We start from the raw sequence: 19,804 nt of genomic DNA on the forward strand, positions 1-19,804 counted from the left end.
CAGCTTTATCCTTTCCATCAGGATTGCTCCTCCTGCTTCCACCAAAGATCACTGAGTCAAGGTGCCTCTTGAACTGTCAAGCACTGTCCCCATGGAAGTCATGGTTCTTTCTAGCCTCTGACACCTGACCAAGAAAGGTGGAGTGCCCCCAGAAGGCTGGGGATGAGTGTAGGGGCAGGGCCCCTGTGGGCAGCAGCAGATTCTACTCTGGAAGATCACACCCTTCTGAGGCATGGGCTGTACCTGCCACCTCCACTCAGTCCCCACAGGGCTTGAGAAATACAACTGAGTTTCCTCTCCCAACTCCCCGAGCAAAGGCAATGAACTCCAGCATTAGGCTCACTCTCTGTGGGTGGTGCTTCTAAGTACAGCAGGTGTAGCTGTCTTAGACCGCACGAGGGAGGGGAAACACGAGCCTGCCTCTGTCTTTTCTTCTGCTGAATGTCTGCCTTCGGGGTTACCTTACAAATGACAGGAAGTCTCTCCACTCAGGGTTCCGGTTAAAGCTCTCTGGTGGGTTGGGCCTTACTATGTGGGTGGTTTGGAAGGAGCATTACAACACTTAGATAAATATGCTTCACTGTGATCAAACAGAGGTGGGAATTTCCCTTTGGAAAACAGGAATCAAAGACTGTCAGGAGTTTGCCCAGGGTGAGCCACAGGTCACTGAAGAGCTGGGTAGCAACAAGTTCTTGTTTTTTCCTACCATACAACTCTGCCTCTTCCAGTCAGCCCTCCTGCTTCTAGAAAGAGGGCAGGAGACAGTGTTTACTGAGTGCTTGCTCATAATTTTTCAGGTTTAACAGTATCAGAGGCTGTCCTGTGATTGCACCCTAACAATCTGAAGTCAAGAAGAAGCACGTCAATTCTGCTTGAAGCCATGTGGAGTTCAGCCTTTGGTCCTGATTATGGAGGACAGAAGGACCAAAGAACATAGTGACTACCACACATTCTCCCCACCAAAAAATGGGATGCAAGAGACAAAAGAAAGTCAGTAGGGAAAGGAAAGTGGAACAGACAGAACTCCTTTAAGTCAGAAACATCCAAACGATGGAGAAGAAAAGCAGACAAAAGGACAGCGCTGAAGGCTAGAGAGACAGGCAGACCTGCAGCTGGAGTTTTCTCCAGTCCTGCATGGACCTCAGCCACTCAGACCCAAATAAACACACAGAGATTGTATTACTTATAAACTGCATGGCTGTGGCAGGCTTCTTGCTATCTGTTCTTAGATCTTAAATTAACCCATAATTCTCATGTTTAGCCACGTGGCTTGGATTCTCTCCCCAGACACCTCTGTTATTTACCCACTTATTTCATTTCACACAGGCTGGCTGGTCATGAGGCAGCCTGATGGACTCATAAGGTTATTCAGTGCCAAGTTCCCAAAGGGAGCTAGAGAAGGGCAAATGATCACTGATCCCAGAACCTTTGCCTCCGGTATGAAGTATTTCCATGAGAATTTTCATAAAGAAATAGGGAAATGAGGTTCCAATGGCACTTCTTTATGTTCACAGTGACTCTTGGAATAGTTACCAGTGTCCTTTTAAAACAACAGCTGGGGCTTGGGGTGTTGCTCATGATAGAGGGCTTGCCTAGCATCAATGAGGCCCTGGCTTCAATTCCCATTACACAAGCTTCAGGAAAAATAGAAGAAAGAAAGAAAAGAAAAAAGTTTGAACATTTATATATAGCTATGGGCATATGCATTGGTACAGTACTTTAAAGTTTGGACATGTGTATATAGCTGTGGGCATACACATTGGTAGAGCACTTTAGAAAAGTACTGGTATCTTGAGCAGTTTGACCAATAAACTTTTGGGGGGAATAAGATATAAATACTAAAAACATGTGTAAGTGTTTATGGCTGTAAAACACTAAAAGCAAGCATAATATTCACTGCTTAGCAATAACTGAGTATACTGTTAGCCATTCATATGATGGAATACTATACAGTCACTATAATTAGTGGCGTGTGCACCAGAGACAGTTCACACTGGCTTCCAAGACATGGTTGTATACATTTTTCTAGGCCAGCAGTCATTGATGTTATAAGTCAGACATGGTTGTTAAATCAGATATGATTGGGTGTTTACACTTGGGAAACTAGCAAACACTACCAGTCAGGGATCACTCCCATTGCTAAAGAGCAAGCTGTTAAACATTTCCTAACCTAGGCATGGTCACAGTCGTCTATAATCCCAGCCTGGACTACATAGTGGTAGCTTGTCTCAAAAACCTAAATAAATGTTGGGAAGACAGCTTAGTGGTCAAGAGTACTTGTTGCTCTTGCTGAGGACCTGGGTTCAATTCACAACAACCACATGGTAGCTAATAATCAGCTATAACCCAATTTCCAGGCAACCCAACAGGCATATATGGCACATATACATTCATGCAATCAAAATATCCATACAATAAAGTAAGTAAATAAATCTTTTTTAAAAAAACTAAATAAATAATAAAAAGATTCCATCACACAACTGTTTATAGTGTTATGTAAGCAGAATATGTCTATTGTCAACAATGTTAAAAACTGGTAGGAATAACAATGAAATACTGAAGAGAATATGGACAAACTGGAAAAGAAGATCATTGTGGATTAAGTCAGTTCAATTACAGCTCTATTTATTGCTATAGCCTCAATCACAGAAATACAAACCTTAGGATCCACTCAACTATGACCACCTAAGATTCTAGGGGTTCATTGTATTACCTGAAAGAACTGTAATGTAGGTGTGGGCCCTGCTAAAGAGCTGCATGCTAGCCCTGAATTCAGAGTGAAGGAAAGGCTGCTTCTGCAGGGGACCAACACACGGCAGAGGTGGAGACAGTCTGAAGGCAGGCTGCAGTTGGCACGTGTGCAGAGCAGCTGAAGCTCTAGCAGAGTTTACTTTTTCTGGCAGAAAATCAGCAATGTTGTCTGGCCTGAAGACCATGGGATAGATTTTAAGGTGCCTGATGCCACTGGAAAATGAGGAGAGATTCCCAGAAAAGGGCTGGTCCCACCTTCTGTGACTAAGCTCTGCCTGCCCACATCAGCTTAACTTGAGTAGAAACAAATGGATCTAGGCTGCCACCCAAAAGGAAGTGTTTGTAGCTTGTTTCTAACTAAGTTGACTTGATTGGTTACTAAAAACCAAGTCAAATGAAAAAATAAACCAATCCTATTTGAAAAGGATTATGTTGGATCTCTACAGCACATAATTCTCAATGCCAGGGAGAACCCAAAATTACCTAGGCAGAAACACCCAGACCAAGAGGAGCAGGAGGTAGGCGGAAGGATGGGATGGGGAAATTACTTGACTTACAAAGAACTAGCAAACACAGCTATTCTCAATGAAAAGCAGTCACACAATGACCCAGGTTCCGGAATCAAAGAACGGGCCTTAAAACAGTGGCATCCTGTCAGGTACAAAGGAGACTCCATGTCCCCAAATTCCAAAAGGCAGAAAGGACAAACGGCTGTCTGTGGTGCCTATGAACACACCAAAGTGTGTGCCTGATGGCCTCCAGGCTCCCTCAGTGTCACAAGGACCTGTTGCATATTTCAGAGTCCATGCTGGCATCCTAGCTCTTCTCACCTCTCCCCTGCCCTCAACTTCTCCAGCTCACGGGCTTCCCTCCCCTAGGTACGTTCTCCTTACAAGCCTGCTGTTTTGATACCGTGTCTCCTTCTCTAGATCTTCCTGCTTCTCTCATGGCCAGGTCCAGTCTGCAGGCCATGTTCACGCTACCACTTTCTCTCTGCTCTGGACTCTCCAGATGCCTCTGACTGTTCTTTCTCTCATATCTACAACAAAACCTTCCCCTTAACCATATCATGCCATCAGTTTATACACATGGTGACAAAACTTGTCAGGGGGGCATAATGGACCCCTTTCCAAGAGGCCTGATCTCTTCTAAACAAACCAAGACATATCCCTGCACTCAAATGGTGCAAAGGAAAGATGCCTGAATGAAAAGGCAGTAGTTGGATGTGATGATAATCATGTCAGACTCAACACATCCGAGAAGGGTGGCCTTCAACTGAACAATTGCCTCCATCATGCTAGCCTGTAGGCAGGTCTGCTGGGCATTTTCTTGGTTGCTAATTGTAGGAGAGCCCAGCCCACTGTGGAAGGTACCAGGTGGGCCTGGGATGCATAGGAAGGCAGCTGGTCAAGAATGAGGGAGTCAACACGCAGTACTGAACTCCCGCACTGGCTTCCCTTGGTGACGGACTGTAACCTATAAGCTGAAATCAAAGCTTTTCTTCTTTAAGCTGTTTTTTTTGCACAGTGTTTTATCATAGCACCAGAGAAAGCAAACTAGAACACAAGGCACAGTGACACATGCTTGCAATCCCCAAGTACTTGGGAGGTTGAAATGGGGATTATAATTGAGAGTCTAGCCTGGGCTATATAGTGAGCACTAGTCTCAAAGAACAACTACCACCAAGTTTCATGAGTAAAAAGGCAGGTAATTGCAAAGGAAAAACAGAAATCATTTTTTAAATAAAGAGAAATTATAGAACTAAAAATTATATTATCTATAATAACATTAAAAGTATAATCAGTGAGTCATGCCTTTAATCCTAGCACTCAGGAGGCAGAGGCAGGTGGACTCTGAGTTTGAGGCCAGCCTGGTCTACAAAGCAAGTTCCAGGATAGCCAGGATCATAAACCTTGTCTCAAAAAACAAAAACAGAAACAAAAGTATAATATATGAAACATTAATTATGAAATGTGCTTAACAGAGTGGAGATAACTGAGGAAAATCCCATGAATTTGAAGGTGGACCAATAGAAGTTAATCTAAGAACAAACATGAGACAAAATTTAAGAAAAAAAAGCAGAGAAGAGTTTCAAAGATCTGGAGGGCCGAACATGAAAGGGGATGCAATGGATGGAGGCGGGGGTGGGGGGTAGGGAGGTGGGAGGGAAAGACATGGAAGGTTGGGGTGAGGGGATGGACAGCACTCTTCCAAACACAAGGTCCCAATGACAAACCAGAATCCAATTCCACCAATGTTCATCCCGAGGGAACCAGGGAGCTTACTCAGGTTATTTACAGAGCAATGTGTGAGTACTCTCTCGGGCACATAGGAGATCTTAATGCAGCCACCCTGGAAAATCTGCATCCAGGGGATGAAGTCTTCCCCAGGGCTGCTGGCTATGGCTAGAGGGAGACTCCTCCCCTACCCCTTCCTAGCCTATATATACACGCTAGCCCCTCCCAGAGACCTAGAGAGCACGTGCAATTAGGGAAGAATTGCTTACACCAGATTGGCAGGGGTGGCTGGGTTTTCAGGTGAAGGCCCCATAACTCTTCCCTGCTTTCTAAGAGGGACTTCAACAGTCCCAGCTGTGACAGCTTATGATCAGCTGAGCTGAAGCTGGTGGTAGTCTGGCTCAGAGGATAGTCCTATAAATAAACACACCTGGAACTGGAATAACAGGAGGAATAGACGATAAACATTGAGCAATAATGGCTTCCTAAATATGCTGGAAGCCACACTTTCTTGGTACTAGGGACTGATCCAGGGCATTTCACATCCTAGGCAAAAATTCTAACCCGTGAGATATCTGAGGTAGAGTAAATAAGAAGAAAACTGGGGTTGGGTAGAGCTCGGTGATAGAGCGCTTGCCTAGCAAGTGCAAGGCCCTGGGTCCAATCCTCAGCTTAAACAAAACAAAACACACACACACACACACACACACACACACACACACACACACAAAAAAAAAAAAAAAAAAAAAAAAAAAAAAAAAAAAAAACCTGCTTCTGGGTACATCACAGTCCAACTATTTTTTTGCCTTTTAAGGCCAAAGCCCATACATTTTATCCATAGCCACACCAAAAAAAAAAAAAAAAAAATTCTTTAAAATACTGAAAAAAAAAATAACTGTCAACTTTGTAGCCCATGAAAATATGCTTCAAAAATAAAGGCAAACAGGGCTGGTGAGACAGCTCAGAAGATAAACAGGCTTGTCACCAAGGCTGGTGACGTGACAGCGACCCCCAGGCCCAACATGGTGAAAGGAGAGAACTCAGTCCCGAAAGCTGTCCTTGGACCTCCACACATACCCACCCCACCACTCACAGTAATCAATACATAGAATAAAAATAAAGGCAAATAAGGATAACTTTAGGAAAACTTCGTTTGTGTGATGTTTTTTGTTTGTTTGGTTGGTTTGGTTTTTGAGACAGGGTTTCTCTGTGTAGCCCTGGCTATCGTGGAACTTGACCAGGCTGGCCTCAAACTCACAGAGATCCACCTTCCTCTGCCTCTGCCTCCCAAGTGCTGGGATTAAGGGTGTAAACCACCACCATCTGGTGAAATCAGGTACCTTGCCACCACATCAAAAACCAATGCTTTAAGCAGCCACTAAAAAACTGCAGGAGGCCTGGCATGTGTCTCATACTTTAATTCCAGCAATCAGGAGGCAAAGGCAGTTGAGTCCAAGGCCGGATTGGCCTTCATAGTAGGTTCCAGGCCAGCCAGGGGTACCCTGTCTCAAAAGAAAAAAAAATGGAGAGGTATATCCCACTAAAATGGAATTCTAGAAAACATTTGCAAAGTGCAAGAGAAAGCAGAAAAAGGAAATGAACAAGAAGCAGAGGTAGAAAAAAAGTAAATAATAAACATAAGTGTAAACCTAAGCATACCACTATCACAATGAGGTTAAAGTGCACAAGCATGTACACACACAGCACAACTGGAGAAAGAATGAAAATCTCATCATCTACTCTCACTTCACCCTGGCCACCAGTGGTCCTCCTCTGTCCTGGGCATGTACTCCTTTCAGATTTCCTCATTGATCCTTGCAGTCTGTTAAGGGTGGCAGATCATCTGCTTTGGTCTGCATAGCACCTGATCTTTGTCATTGAAAACAATTTTACTTTTCTTGGGAAACTGTCCTTCTTTAAGTAACCATGTGGTTTGGGTTAGGGCTGTCAATTACAAGTGCTACTGCCTAGGGAAACAGACACATTGTCTGGAGTGAGCCAACTGTGACTCCCTGTGTTCCTGACTAAAGTGATTGATCTAGACACAGCCCATGCCTGGCCAGAGTTTTCCCACAGTATATTTCTAAATAGGGTTAGGGGAGAAATTCTGTCTTTTCTCCCTGATCTTAGTTGAAAGCATTCAAACCTGAGTTCTGACCTTGGAAGCAGCTATGTTCTATGATTCATTTATATGAAACAGTCATGTCCATTGAGGCAGAAGTGAGTAGTTTCCAGGGACTGAGAGGGAGGGGTTTCAGAAGTGATTGCTAGCAGGTATGGGGTTCTTTTGGAGAACATCAGAATGTACTGGAATTAGATAGTGATGGTGGTTGTGCAATTGTGTGAGTATACTACAAAAATTAATTGTATACTTAAAAAGGATGAAATTATGGCAAATGAATTTTATCTCAGTTTCAGAAGACTATATACTGTGTCACCATCATAAGAATGACAGCACAATGGTCCAGGACCCATCAGGATGGCTCAGTGGCTGAGAAAGCCTGGTGAGCTGGGTTTGATCCCCAGAACCCATGTAATGGTAGAAGGAGAGAACTGACTCCACAATGTTGTCTTCTGACCTCTACACCAGCCATAGCACAAAAAAACCACTTACACACACACACACACACACACACACACATTTTAAAATGGTTCAGAAACAGATCTATACATGGAAAACTGGTTTTTCATATCTGTTAATTCAGATACAAAAAGATAGTCTTTTCTAGTTCCAGGAAAGCCAAGGCTACACAAAAAAACCCTGTCTTGAAAAACCAAAACAAGAAAAAAAAAAAAAAAAAGAACAAAAAGATAGTCTTTTTAACAAATATTGCTAATACAACTGGTATTTTTATGGGGAAGAAATGAACTCTGACCTCTAGCTTCCCTACAAAAAAAAAATGGATCAGACCTAAAGGTAAAAATTAAAGCCATCAAACTTCTAGAAGAAAACATATATAAAAAAATCTTTATAGGACTACAGTAGACAAAAACTTAGGACACACACACACACACACACACACACACACACACACACACAACCACCCTACAAATTGTAAAAAGAACCCTAATAGATTAGACTTCATTGGAATGTTTAAAACTTCTCACTTGAAGACACATCTTAAGAAAATCCACAGGCTATTAGCCAAGAGATGTTTTGAGTTTGTCAAGGACTTGCATCCAGAAATTTATAAAAATAGAACTTCTCCATGCTGGTAATAAGACAGCCTAATATTTTATAGGAGAAAAAAAATCAATGGACATTTCACAAAGGGGAAAAAAGAATCAAGAACAGTCATAAAAAAGACCGCTAGAAAGATAATTATATGATCAGATCTCCTATTGTTTAAGAACTTGTGTTTTCTAGACCCGGAAAGTCTAAAACCTGGAAAGTCTCAAGTTTAGGGATTCTAAACTAGGCACTGTTTTCCTTATCCCCTGCCCTACCCTAACCTGCCTCTCGCCTTGAAAGCTGCTTCCTGCAGACTATGTATTCAGACACCCTTTCTGCTTGTGATTGGTTTTGGCCAATGAGAAATACTGGCCAAAGAGCACAAGCCTGGAGAAGACAGGGTTGGAAGTTATGCTTTCCTGGAGCTTCCCCATCTCTCCAACCTCCTTATAATTCTAGGGGCAGTGGCATTTTGTGGTTCCAGTTCCAGTTGGGCAGCCTCTCTTGCTGGACTACCCTTGCTGGTCTTCCTCGGTCAGTGACCTCCCTTTCTCCCCCTGGGTCAGGAGCTGTCCGTACTAAGTTAGTCCTCTTTGCATGCACATGTCTCTGTAAACAGCCCTTTAGTAAGTCTGTTCAAGAAGTGTGATGGCCAATATGGTCAAGTCGACTGGACTTAGCTAGGAGGCACACCACTGGGTCTATGTAGGGAATTTCCACGAGGATTAACTAAGGATGGAAGACCCATCCTGAATGTGGGGAGCACCATCCCCCAGAATGGGGTCCCTGACTGAATGGAAAGAAGTGGGAGGGAGGAAGGTGGGCATGAACATTCCTGTCTCTTCCTGACTGAAGATAAAATGTGACCTCTCCCTAACCCCTCTGCTGTCACATCTTCCATCAAGACTGTATCCTCTACAACTGTGAGCTACAGTAACCCTTCTTTAGGTGGCCAGCTATTTGTCATTGCAGTAAGAAACTAATGCAGTAGGTTTTGAATGTGCCTTCTCTTTCCTGCCATGGACTCTTGACTTCTTTTGAGACTTTCAGAATGAGAATTCCAGTTGCCCCCAGCTGTGGAGAGTGCAATGGATTGGATATAGTTTGAGTATATATACCCCAATGTTTCCTGTGATGAAATCTAATGCCCACTGTGAAACATTAAAAGGATAGAGACTTATCCTGGTACGGTGGGTGGCACAAGCCTATACCGAACCACTCAGGAGGCCGAAGCAGAAGAACAGTTCAAGGTCCATCTTAGTGAGACAAAACAAGCACATGGCAGCAATCTGACCGTGGCATTCAAAGGTGAGGCCTTTGAGAGATGATCTGGATTGGATAAGGTCATCATGGTGGAGCCATGATGGAATTCTGAGTTTACAAGAGGGAGAAGAATTGAATGTGGTGGTGAATGCCTATAATCCCGGCACCCAAGGGAGGGGAGGGCCAGAGCAGGCCGCTCTCTAGACAGCCAAGGCTAAATCAAGGGCTGTGTTTGCAGCCCTGCAGGACAGCACCAAGCACAAGGCCCTGCTGTCCCCAGCCCCTGGAAACAGAGAGAAATGAGACAAGATGCACATCAGTGTGCCCTGTCTCTTAGGGTATTATTCTGGCAGCAGGAAGGCCGTCACCAGGTGTGGACCTGCATGCAGAGCCCTCAAATAAAATACCTTTCTTTTTCTTGAGAATCTACTCCGCATGTGGTATTGTGTTATTAAAAAAGAAAAGAAACTCACTAACACCAGAAATTCATCTGGAGAACGGAGGGGCACGTGTGCTTTTCTGTTGCTGGCACTTCCTCCTGGTGCACACACCCCTCTGGTTCTTCGTGCAGATGAGTAAGCAGACAGTCATCTAATGCTGTTACCTGGTGACATGTTTTACCAAACACTCCTCTGTTGCTCACCATAATTAGCTGTATTTGGAGATAAGCTACATTCCTCTCACTATCTGCTTCATTAGATCTCCAAATTCCCTCTTTAACTCACACATAATACAGGAATGAGTCATAGGCAGGAAAGTCAACGTGGTCCCTTGTTAGTCTCGACTGTAAAATGGGACCATATCAACCTCACAGTTAGAAAGAGGAGCAAAAGAGTAATGGTGGTAGTGCTTAGAATGGCAGATGCAAAATGTATTTCTAATGTTGAATTCTCAGCCTAGTGAGCTCAGCCCATTCTACTATGATCTGTGGAGAGAGAGAAAGGGGGCCTGCCTAGGGATTTCTAAGCATCCCCCTTCTCAATGGTTTCCACAGCACCCCATCCACTCTCTACTTCTCATTTCTGAGAGAGGTCCTTTTCTGTCACTTTTTCATCTTAAGGAAGCACAGTAAGGTCAAACTGTGACATGCTGTTATTTATTTGGGGGATACCACAGCGAAGGAGTGGAAGTCAGAGGACAACCTGTAGAAAGTTGGGTCTCTTGTGACACCGTGTGGAGACCAGGCATCAAACTCAGGTAGGCAAACAGCAGGCACCTTTACCAGCTAAGCCATGAACTTATGGTTCCCATTTTCTGATAACTCTGGACCAAGAAAGCCTGAAAACCACAAGAAGTAGGAACTCAGGGTCACTCTGGGCTTGGTGTTATCTGTGTAAGCTTTCTCTCTGAGGGAGACCTGCTTCCCCCCTCCCCAGAGTACCCTTGAGCAGGGAGAAATGAGGAATATGTAGGTAGAAATTTAGAAGAGAGAGACCATTAGAAAACACAGGATAGCCTCGGGAGGGTCTGAGTCAAAACCCACCATCCCCTTCTGTCTCTACTAAAGGGCTTTTAAAGGAATGCCAGGGGGTAAAGCAAAAGACCTCCCCCCAGCACAGCCAAGTCCAGAGCATTCTAGACACCTGGTGACCATGCACATGGTCAAGCCATCTCCTAATGCAGCCCTGCTGTGTAGAGCAAGCTCAGATCTCACTAGAAAAGCTTTGTGGGCTCCCACAGCTCTCAAAACTGAACAAGGGCCTCCAAGATGAAAAAATTGAAACCTCAGACATTATAACCCCCAGTCCTAATCTTTTTGGCCTCTCTGCCAAGAAACTTTCTCTACTTTATTCAAATACTTTGTATTCTTTCCTGTTTCTGATTCTCTAAGATACGGGAACAAGCCAATCAATCTCTGTGTTTTTCTCTTTCCTTTCTTTCCCAGGGAGTAGGCCTGGTCTCCACACAATGTCTATTTAATCCTCATGCCTCTGGGGAAGCTAACTACACACCTTTAATGATGGAGATGTTTAAGGCACATTTTACCAGCACCTGACCCAGCAGCTACAGAACTTTTAATCCCTGGAATCAAATTTCCCAGGAGACACCGGAAACCCAGTAGCTGCTGGGATGGATGGAAGTGAGCCACAAAAGCTGAGCAGGACTGAAGCCCAGGGAGGAACGCCTGGCACATCAGATTGGTTTAGGATTAGAGAGGGGCTAACTTTCCAATTGGTGATGTCATTTCCTTAGGAGTTTTAAATGTTAGGCAGACAGAATAGAAATATGAAGGAAGCAAAAGCCCCAACTGTTGAACCTCTGCCTGGAATGGTCTTACACACAGTTCCCTCCCAATCATTCTAATCTTTGGTTCAAATGTTTCCTCATAAGAACTTCCTTAAAATTGGGACACCCCGAGCCCAACCCTGGGGCTGTCTTCTTTCAACTACCTCATTTCCATAGAGCAGGAAGCCCATGTGCACCAGGGGTGGTGGTGGTAACACACACCTGTAATTCCAGCATTTGGCAGGCAGAGGCAGGAGAATCTCTGTGAGTTCAAGTCCAGACCAGTCTACATGGAGATTTTCAGGATAGCTACGTCTACATAATAGAGAGATCCTGTCTCAAAAACAAACAAAAAACCCATGTGTGCCACTCAAAGCTCCTGCTTCTTACAGACTTAAACATTATGCTTTGTATAGCAACAGGCTAGAACTGGGCACACAGCCTGCACTGACCCTCCCCACGGTCTGTCTTTCTGAAGAGTCACAGCTGTTTGTATGGAGCTTGGATATACAAAGAATATACAATTGCTGGTACAATTGTACTCACAATGGAACACAGCAGAGGGCAACAGAGAAAAGAAGGCCGGGAACCAGTGACCATCAAGCCAACACATTCCAGTAGACATCTCAGGGGAGTTCAAGAACTCCAGAGAAAGAAATTGGCCCTCCAGATGATTATGAAGGTCCACCTGTCTAGATAGAAGGGTAGGAATTTTATATAACAATTTGGTTGTTTTCTTTTTTGAGAGACTGTGTGGTCCACCTCAGCCTGCAGAATAGCTAGGATTATAGGCATGCCGCACCCCCACTGGGTGGCTTGTCATTTTTAAGTACACAAACCTATATGTGGTCTTCAGTGGTATTATTGACTGGGTCTCTGCAAATATTAAAATGTCCCTGACCACTGTCCAATAGAGCACCTCCTCTGTCACGATTATAATCCTATTTCCTTATAGTATTTGTCATCGGTCAATCTACATTTACTTGGATTATTGTCCTTTATCCCCGATGTAAATTCACACCCTTCTGTCTTTTATCGCTGTATTCTTAATATCTGGTGCATGACTGGTACCAAGACACCACTGAGTTTGTTGAAGAAAGTGAGTAGCAAATCTCAAGAGCTCCCTCAAAGGTCACGGTGTGGTGTGGTGTGGTGTGGTGTGTGTGTGTGTGTGTGTGTGTGTGTGTGTGTGTGTGTGTAACCCAGGGACACAAAAGGTCAGTGTGACGATCCTCCGAGGACCAAGACACCATAGGAAACCCACGATCACCTTGGTACTTGTGAACACAGGGCTAGCTGATCGCATGACTTGAGCGAACATAGGGGTATGGGACTCTCTGAACAGGCTTAAGGGAGCTGCAGGGTGGGGGCTGTGGGGAGCCCCCCTGGAGGAATCAACCCAACAAAACAACCTCGGAACTCTAAAGAAACCTTGCTTCCAGGGCAAGCAAGGGAGCCCAGGCGCCTGCGGGGAGGGGGCGTCTCGTCGGTGGGTGGAAAACGCTCAAGCAATAGCTCCCAGCACTGAATGGCCACGGGTCTCCAAGGCGTGGAGGCGTGCGTGCTTCGGGCTCCTGCGGGCCTTGACAAGCCCAGTCTCCTACCTCGTGGCTCTTTTCTCCCACCTACTTCGAATGCCCACTGTCAAAACTGCGTGGGGGAGCCCCTGGAACTCTCCGGGAATAGGATAAACCAGTAACGACCATTCCAACCGACGCCGCTTCCTTCGGATACGGGGGCCGAGAGAGGCCAAACGCCGCCTCAGCCCCCGCAGCATCCCCGGAGCCGCGGCCTGAGGCTCCCCGCACGGGGTTGGCGGACCCGGCTCCCGGGGCCCAGATCGCTGGGGGGCGGAGGGGCGAGGAGGCGGGACCGGCCGGCGCCGACCTCCCGGGCCGCCGACCTCCACCGGGACCCTGGCTGGTGGCAGCTCACGCCCCGCCTCTCCAGAGCCCGCGGCCGGCAGGGGCGGCCCCGGAGGCGGCGCCGGCCTCGGGGCGGAGCCTCGTAGCTCCTCCTCGCGGGCGGAGGCCGGAGGTTCGCGGCGGCCTCCCGGTACCGACGGGTCACAAACTTGAGCGAGGTGGACGTTCCAGCCGCCTAGGATGAGGAGGTGCGGCCGCCACTCGGGGTTGCCGTCGCAGCAGCAGCTGCTGCTGCTGCTGCTGCTGCTGCTCCCGCCGCTGCTGCTCGCGGTGCCCGGCGCTGGCGCGGCCAAGCTCTCGGTGCTCTACTCATCCTCCGACCCTCTGACCATGCTGGACGCGGACACGCTGCGCCCGGCTGTGCTCCGCTCCTCCAGCGCCTGGGTGGTGGAGTTCTTCGCCTCCTGGTGTGGACACTGCATCGCCTTCGCCCCGACGTGGAGGGAGCTAGCCAACGACGTGCAGGGTGAGAAGTGGAGGCCTCCCCGCCTCCCATCCCCGGCCCACCCGGGCAGGTCCCGCCAGCCATCCCGCTAGCCCGTCCCCTCCCCCGGCTGCTTCCTTGGCCCGTCGCAGCCCCTCCCTTCCCCCAATTCATAGCCTACAAATTCTCCTGGACTCGCAACCTCCCCGCCCCCCCCACCCCCACCCCGGTCTTCTGCTCCTGGCTTGTCAACTCCTGTCTCTAAACTGCGAGGGGTTTCCTTGTTCCCTGTGCTCTTCTTCCCTGGCTTTCTCCAGTCCAGATTTGTGGCAGTACCCTTCCTTGTCCAGAGACTCTTCTTGCCAACTTCCCTAGCTGTGGTGAAACAGTGTTGGGGAGAAAAGAGAGTTGACATTCCTTCTGCCGCCCCCACCACCTTTCTCCACCCCCGTGGCTAGTTACAGAGCTGGCTCGCGCATTTCCTTTCTCATCCCCATCTTTGAGCTGGGTGCCTTTGTTGGGTAGCTTTCCTGTTTGCCTGTTTCCAAAATTAGGTCCCCTCTGGACCTGCTGCCTCTAGTTCCTTAGCTTCCTGTCCGCATCCTTACCTCTCTTTTCCCTTGGGTCTGGGCTCCCTTAGTCCTTAGCCTTTAACCCCACGAAACCAAACTAAACACAGGCCTGTGGTATGTAGTTGGCCCTCACTCCGTACTCCAGACACTGTCCTGGACATTAAGACCATGTTTCTTTGATTCTGAAATGCCAGTTGTGGGACCCACTGTTCATTTAATTACAGCCTAAGGGGTAGCAGGATTAGAAAACCACAAAAATGTGTAGAGATTTTTAAGGTGTGCTGTGTTATAGCAATGTTAGAATATTTAAAAACTTAAGACTTAGAGCTGAGGAGACCTGGTAATAAAGGTGATTATTATATATACTGAGTGCTTGAATAGTGAGCTGTTTCCTCTCTGCAGCTTAAAGATCCCTGCTGTAGCGCACATCTTCCTAACCCCAGTCAAGGATGTCTGTGGGGCAGGAGTGGCGTGGTGATGGGGACTAGTTTCTGATTTTGCTGCTTCTCTGTGGCGTGTTGTCCCTGGTTTGTGGTGTTGGGTGTCAGGCAGGGTACCAGCAGAGCTCTTAATCCAGTCATTGTTGAGAACTGTAAGCATCTTAGGGAACAGGCGTTTCTGGAGAACTAGAAACTAGAACTGCAGTCTCCCTTCTGTGCAGGTGATGGTTCTTGATAAGCTCCACTGTGTGTAAATAGTGCTTTCCGTCCGTCCGTCCATGTTCCTTCCCAGACTCAGTCTCCCCCTTCCCTGAGCAGCTGGCAAGGTGGGTACTGAAGTGGTCACATGGATCGGTGTGTAGCTTTCAAAAATAATTTTTTAATCTTTTTTTTTCTTTTTCTTTTCTTTTGGTTTTTTGAGACAGGGTTTCTCTGTGTAGCTTTGTGCCTTTCCTGGATCTCACTCTGTAGACCAGGTTGGCCTCAAACTCACAAAGATCCATCAGCCTCTGCCTCCCGAGTGCTGGGAATAATTTTTAACAGCTTCCAAAATAATTTTTAACAGCACTTACAAGCTTTTCCCCCTACCTCCAATTTATACTTGCCCACATGCCTCTCTGGTCCCATCATCCCCATGAGCAGTCCTTAACACTATTTTAATGATGTCAACACATCTGGTCAGGGCAGGAGGGAGAAAGAATGTGGACTATGGAACTGAAACACTGAGGGAGGGTATATCGGGACAGCATAGGCCTAAACACCATAAAACTCCCCAACCATTTTCTAAGGTGAGTGTGTAAGAAGGCTCTAATGGCAGCATATAGACTCATTCTAGAAGATTCTTGTATTTTAAGCGTGCTGAAGGGAAGGATTAGTTTCCAGCTGACTCACATGTTTGGCCTCTTGCAACCCAGAGTTTTCCTATGAGTTGCACATCCAGGTACTGACGCAGCCTGTTTCTATATGAGGGTTACCATTTCCAAAAAGGGTCTTGCATGGAGGGATAGTCCTTCTTTGAAAAGAAAACAAAAGCAAGTCTTAACTTCTGGAAGGAAAAATAGAGCCATCAAAGTCTATGGTAATAATTTAGGGAAAAATGGGAGGTAGGAGGTCTCAATGGAAACTGGGGGTCTCTTTTTGGCCACATTCCTTTAGCAAGATTATATAGGTGGAGGGAAGAGCCTGAAGTTGGCCTGTGACACTGAGGAGTATCTTTCTCTGGAACCTACAGGGGAGCTCCCTGCTAAGGAGCTGGGAGTCTGTCTCACTTCTGTGTTCTGGGATTCCCGAGGAAGTATGGTTGTGGGCTGGCAGAGGGCTACACTCAAACCAGTCTGAGTCATGACCGTAGTCACACTGCCCTATGCTGCCACAAGTGTCCTGAACAGGAACAGTGAGAGTGTATGGAAGATCATATAGCACTTGGGGAGACATTTTATAATCTTGACCAGCTGGCCTTAGGCATTTCATCTGAATGGATAGGGCACATTTCTTAGTGAGTTGGATGGGAGGGTCTCTGGGAAGTTACTGCCCTGGGGCAGAGAACTTGTTTCTGGGGGCTTGTCCACCCCTTTCTATTCCAGAGAAGATCCTTCAATTAGGACCTTCATTACTCTTCACGGGCTAATCATTCATCAAATATTTGTTGAGTGACAAAGCATTGATTCCTAGCCACTGGGCCAGTGACTATGCATAGCAGGAAGATGGGCCACCGTACGAAGCCATGTTTGAAAAAGACAGGAGTGGTTCACCCATTTCTTATGGTAGGAATTCAAGTAAGGGGACAGTCACAGAAGGGTGATCTAGTTGCCAAGGCCTTGTTCAGGCAGTGGTTACACACTTCTCTTAGGCCAGCTCGTTGCTAAGGACTTTTCATCTTCACCTGAGGAACTGGATGATGAAATTCCTTGTCTCCACACCTCCATTTATTTTGGCTCTTGATTATGAAGGCTCAAGTTCAAGATAGGGTAGCCCATTGTCTTGGGCCTTTGGCAAGGATAGTACATCATGGCACAAGGGCATGTCAGAGTGAGTGCTCACAGTTTGAGCCAGGAAACAGAGCAAAAACATGTCCTTTTTAAAAAAAAAAATCAACAGACAAGTATGATTATAAAATTATAAAATGGGAGGTTCTTTTTTTTTTTTCCTTCAAGATTTGTTTGTTTTTATTTTATGTGAGTGAGTGTTTTGCCTGCATGTATGTCTGTGCACCACATGTATAGCTGGTGTCTGCGGAGGCCAAAAGGGATATCGGGTCCTCTAGGACATAGTTTCAGATGATTGTGAGCCGCCACATCAGTGCTGGAACCAAATGCAGGTCCTCTGCAAGAAGAGCACGGCTCTTAACCCCTGGCCATCTCTCCAGCACCTGGGGGGTGCTTGCCTTAGCAGTGTCTGACTTCACAGCATGGGCAGGAGGACCAGTGGCTGGAGGAAGTAGGGCTGTCCATGTAGGAAAGTAGTACATACAGAACGTGTATTTGAACTTCAGTGAGCATTGCTGGCTTTTCCTTTCTTTCCTTTTGAGAGCATGGATGACATCTTGGAACTTATGTCCCTGTGATACCTCCCACAGAGTGTGTATAGGGTGGGAGCACACTCATGACAGCCAATGGTCAAAGCAGATGATGGTATGAACAAGAAAACTTTCTGTTGGAGCTGCGAAGGGCAGTAGAGACCATTGGTCCTAGCCTTGGGACCCATGAGGAGCTGGGTACCAGAGAGGAGGCATGTGGAGCATACATGCATTGGCCAGGCGTCCTTAGGGTCATTCTTCTGCCTCTGGTTCAGTGTTCTACTTGCACTAGGGAGCTCAGGAGGTGACCCTGCCTGGGACTCCAGGAGACACTGTGTAAGGGCACAGCAGCATTCCCATGGGAGGTTTCCCCTCACCCACCATTGCAAACCTTCCTTTCTACTGTCTATTTCCCACTTACTGTGTCACTACTGGAGAAATGAGTCTCCTCAAGAGCCAGTTGGGTGGTGTAAGAAACCAAACACCAGAAAGGCCCTTCTCACCAAAGCACTTACCCTGTCCTACCACTTAGCTGTGCTAGAGCAATGAGATAGTCAGATAAAGGAAATTTAGTTTAAATAGCTTACTGGGCTTTTATTCGTGACTTTGGAATCCTGCAATGTCCTGATGAGCTGAGTTGAGGGTGTGGCTTTCCAGACAAAAGGGCTGAAGACAGGAAGACACAGGAGACAAACAAACAGATTATGGTCATTTCATAGTTACTTCCTTGTAAGCTCTAGAGCAGTGCTTCTCATCCTTCCTAATGCTGCGACCCTTTAATACAGTTCCTCATGCTGTGACCCCCAACCATAACATTATTCAATGCTACTTCACAAGTGTACTCTTGCTACTGTTATGAATCGTAAATATCTAATATTCAGGATATCTGATATGTGACCCCCAGGGGTCATGACCCACGGGCTGAGAACCACTGCTTTAGAGACTTCATTATAATGTTGGCTAAAGCTGACCTTCTGTGGATGTGGCTGTTATCTATCTTTCCTGCTCTCTGGGGAGGTCAGACAACTTGGTTTCAACTTAGTGGCTTAGAACTTCAGCATGAGCTGATTCTATCTCGTATGGTCTGTTGTCTCTGGTGCGTTAGCTCAGTCCACACCAGTGGGCTCCTGGAAATGATATTTAACTCACTAGAATCATGACTAGCCAGGTATGCAGGTCTAGTGCACAGTACAAACCGTATAGCTATAGGTGTCACTGTGGCTCTGTACTGATAGGAGACACCTGAAAAACATCCCTGGTCAGAGCTTAACCAGCATCTAACTGGCCCCAGCTCCCACCTCCACCACCCTTTGAGACTGAAGCAGGTCAGAAGAGGTGCTGGTTTCATTTCATAGAGCACAGGTAATCAAGGTATAAAGAGAGCAAGGCCAGCTGGTGGCACACACCTTTAACCCCAGAACTTGGGAGGCAGAGGCACACAGATCTCTGAGTGGGAGGCTGGCTTGGTCCACATAGTGAGTTCCAGGCCAGCCAAGGCTACACAGCCAGGCTCTGTCTCCAAAGGTGGAAGGGTTGTAGAAGCAACCAACCCAAGCATCATCTCTCCTCTTGTCCTCCACTGGCCTGCATCATTGTCCTGTCTGCATCCATACTGAAAAGCCAATATAGAAGCTGTCTGTTCTGAATCCTCCTGGAATTAGTGCGAAGGCTGAAATCCTGGGTTCAGATATTAGATTTATCATTAGTTAGCTTACTGTGCCTTGGTCATGGTTATCTGATCTGCTTTATAGTTAAGGAAAGCAGATTTGGAGATCAATGCCTTAGTACTTCCTCATCGGGTTGTTGAGAGCACTGAACTAGATAAATTGAGCACACAATAAACTCACTACACGTGCAGATAGCACAGTCCTCTAAGTAAGGCTGAGGTCCAGGTTGCTGCCAATTATAGAGAATCTTTAACTGGAAGGCACAGCTATTTCTGCCATTTCTCTTAAGAGAAGGCCGTAATTGGAGCAAGAGCATATACATCTAAAGGTAATGCCCTGACCCTGGTACAATGGGAAGAGGAACAAGTGAGTTAGTCAGGTCTCATAGGCCCCTCGAGGTGGGAGGCTTCTGAGTCCCTATCTTCATTTGCAGGTAAGGAAGGGGGTATGATGGCCACATCAGATGGTGGCAGTGAAGTGTGATGATACAGAGTGTCCCGTTCTTTCCTCTTTCTATGTAGTACATACCAACATTTCTTAAGGACAGCTGGACGTTCCTGTAAGTCTCTCCAGAACGAAGTTCTGCCCTAGAGGCAGAACAGAAGGGACTCT

At 46.4% G+C, this 19,804-nt stretch overlaps 1 protein-coding gene across 2 annotated transcripts in view; it reads left to right on the forward strand.

Annotated features, from left to right (window-relative positions):
* The first annotated feature begins 13,664 nt into the window (after positions 1-13,664).
* The window catches only part of Qsox1 (quiescin sulfhydryl oxidase 1), a 38,844-nt gene continuing 32,704 nt past the window's right edge, over positions 13,665-19,804 (forward strand). Inside the window, exon 1 of one of the 2 annotated variants that reach the window (XM_036202781.1) lies at positions 13,665-14,040. In XM_036202781.1, coding sequence (XP_036058674.1) covers positions 13,755-14,040 — 286 coding nt within the window. In that variant the 5' untranslated portion in view covers positions 13,665-13,754. The remainder of the gene's footprint in view (positions 14,041-19,804) is intronic. The other variant, XM_036202782.1, reaches the window with a different exon arrangement.

The sequence above is a fragment of the Onychomys torridus genome, chromosome 11 (assembly GCF_903995425.1).
Source record: "Onychomys torridus chromosome 11, mOncTor1.1, whole genome shotgun sequence".
NCBI lineage: Eukaryota > Metazoa > Chordata > Mammalia > Rodentia > Cricetidae > Onychomys > Onychomys torridus.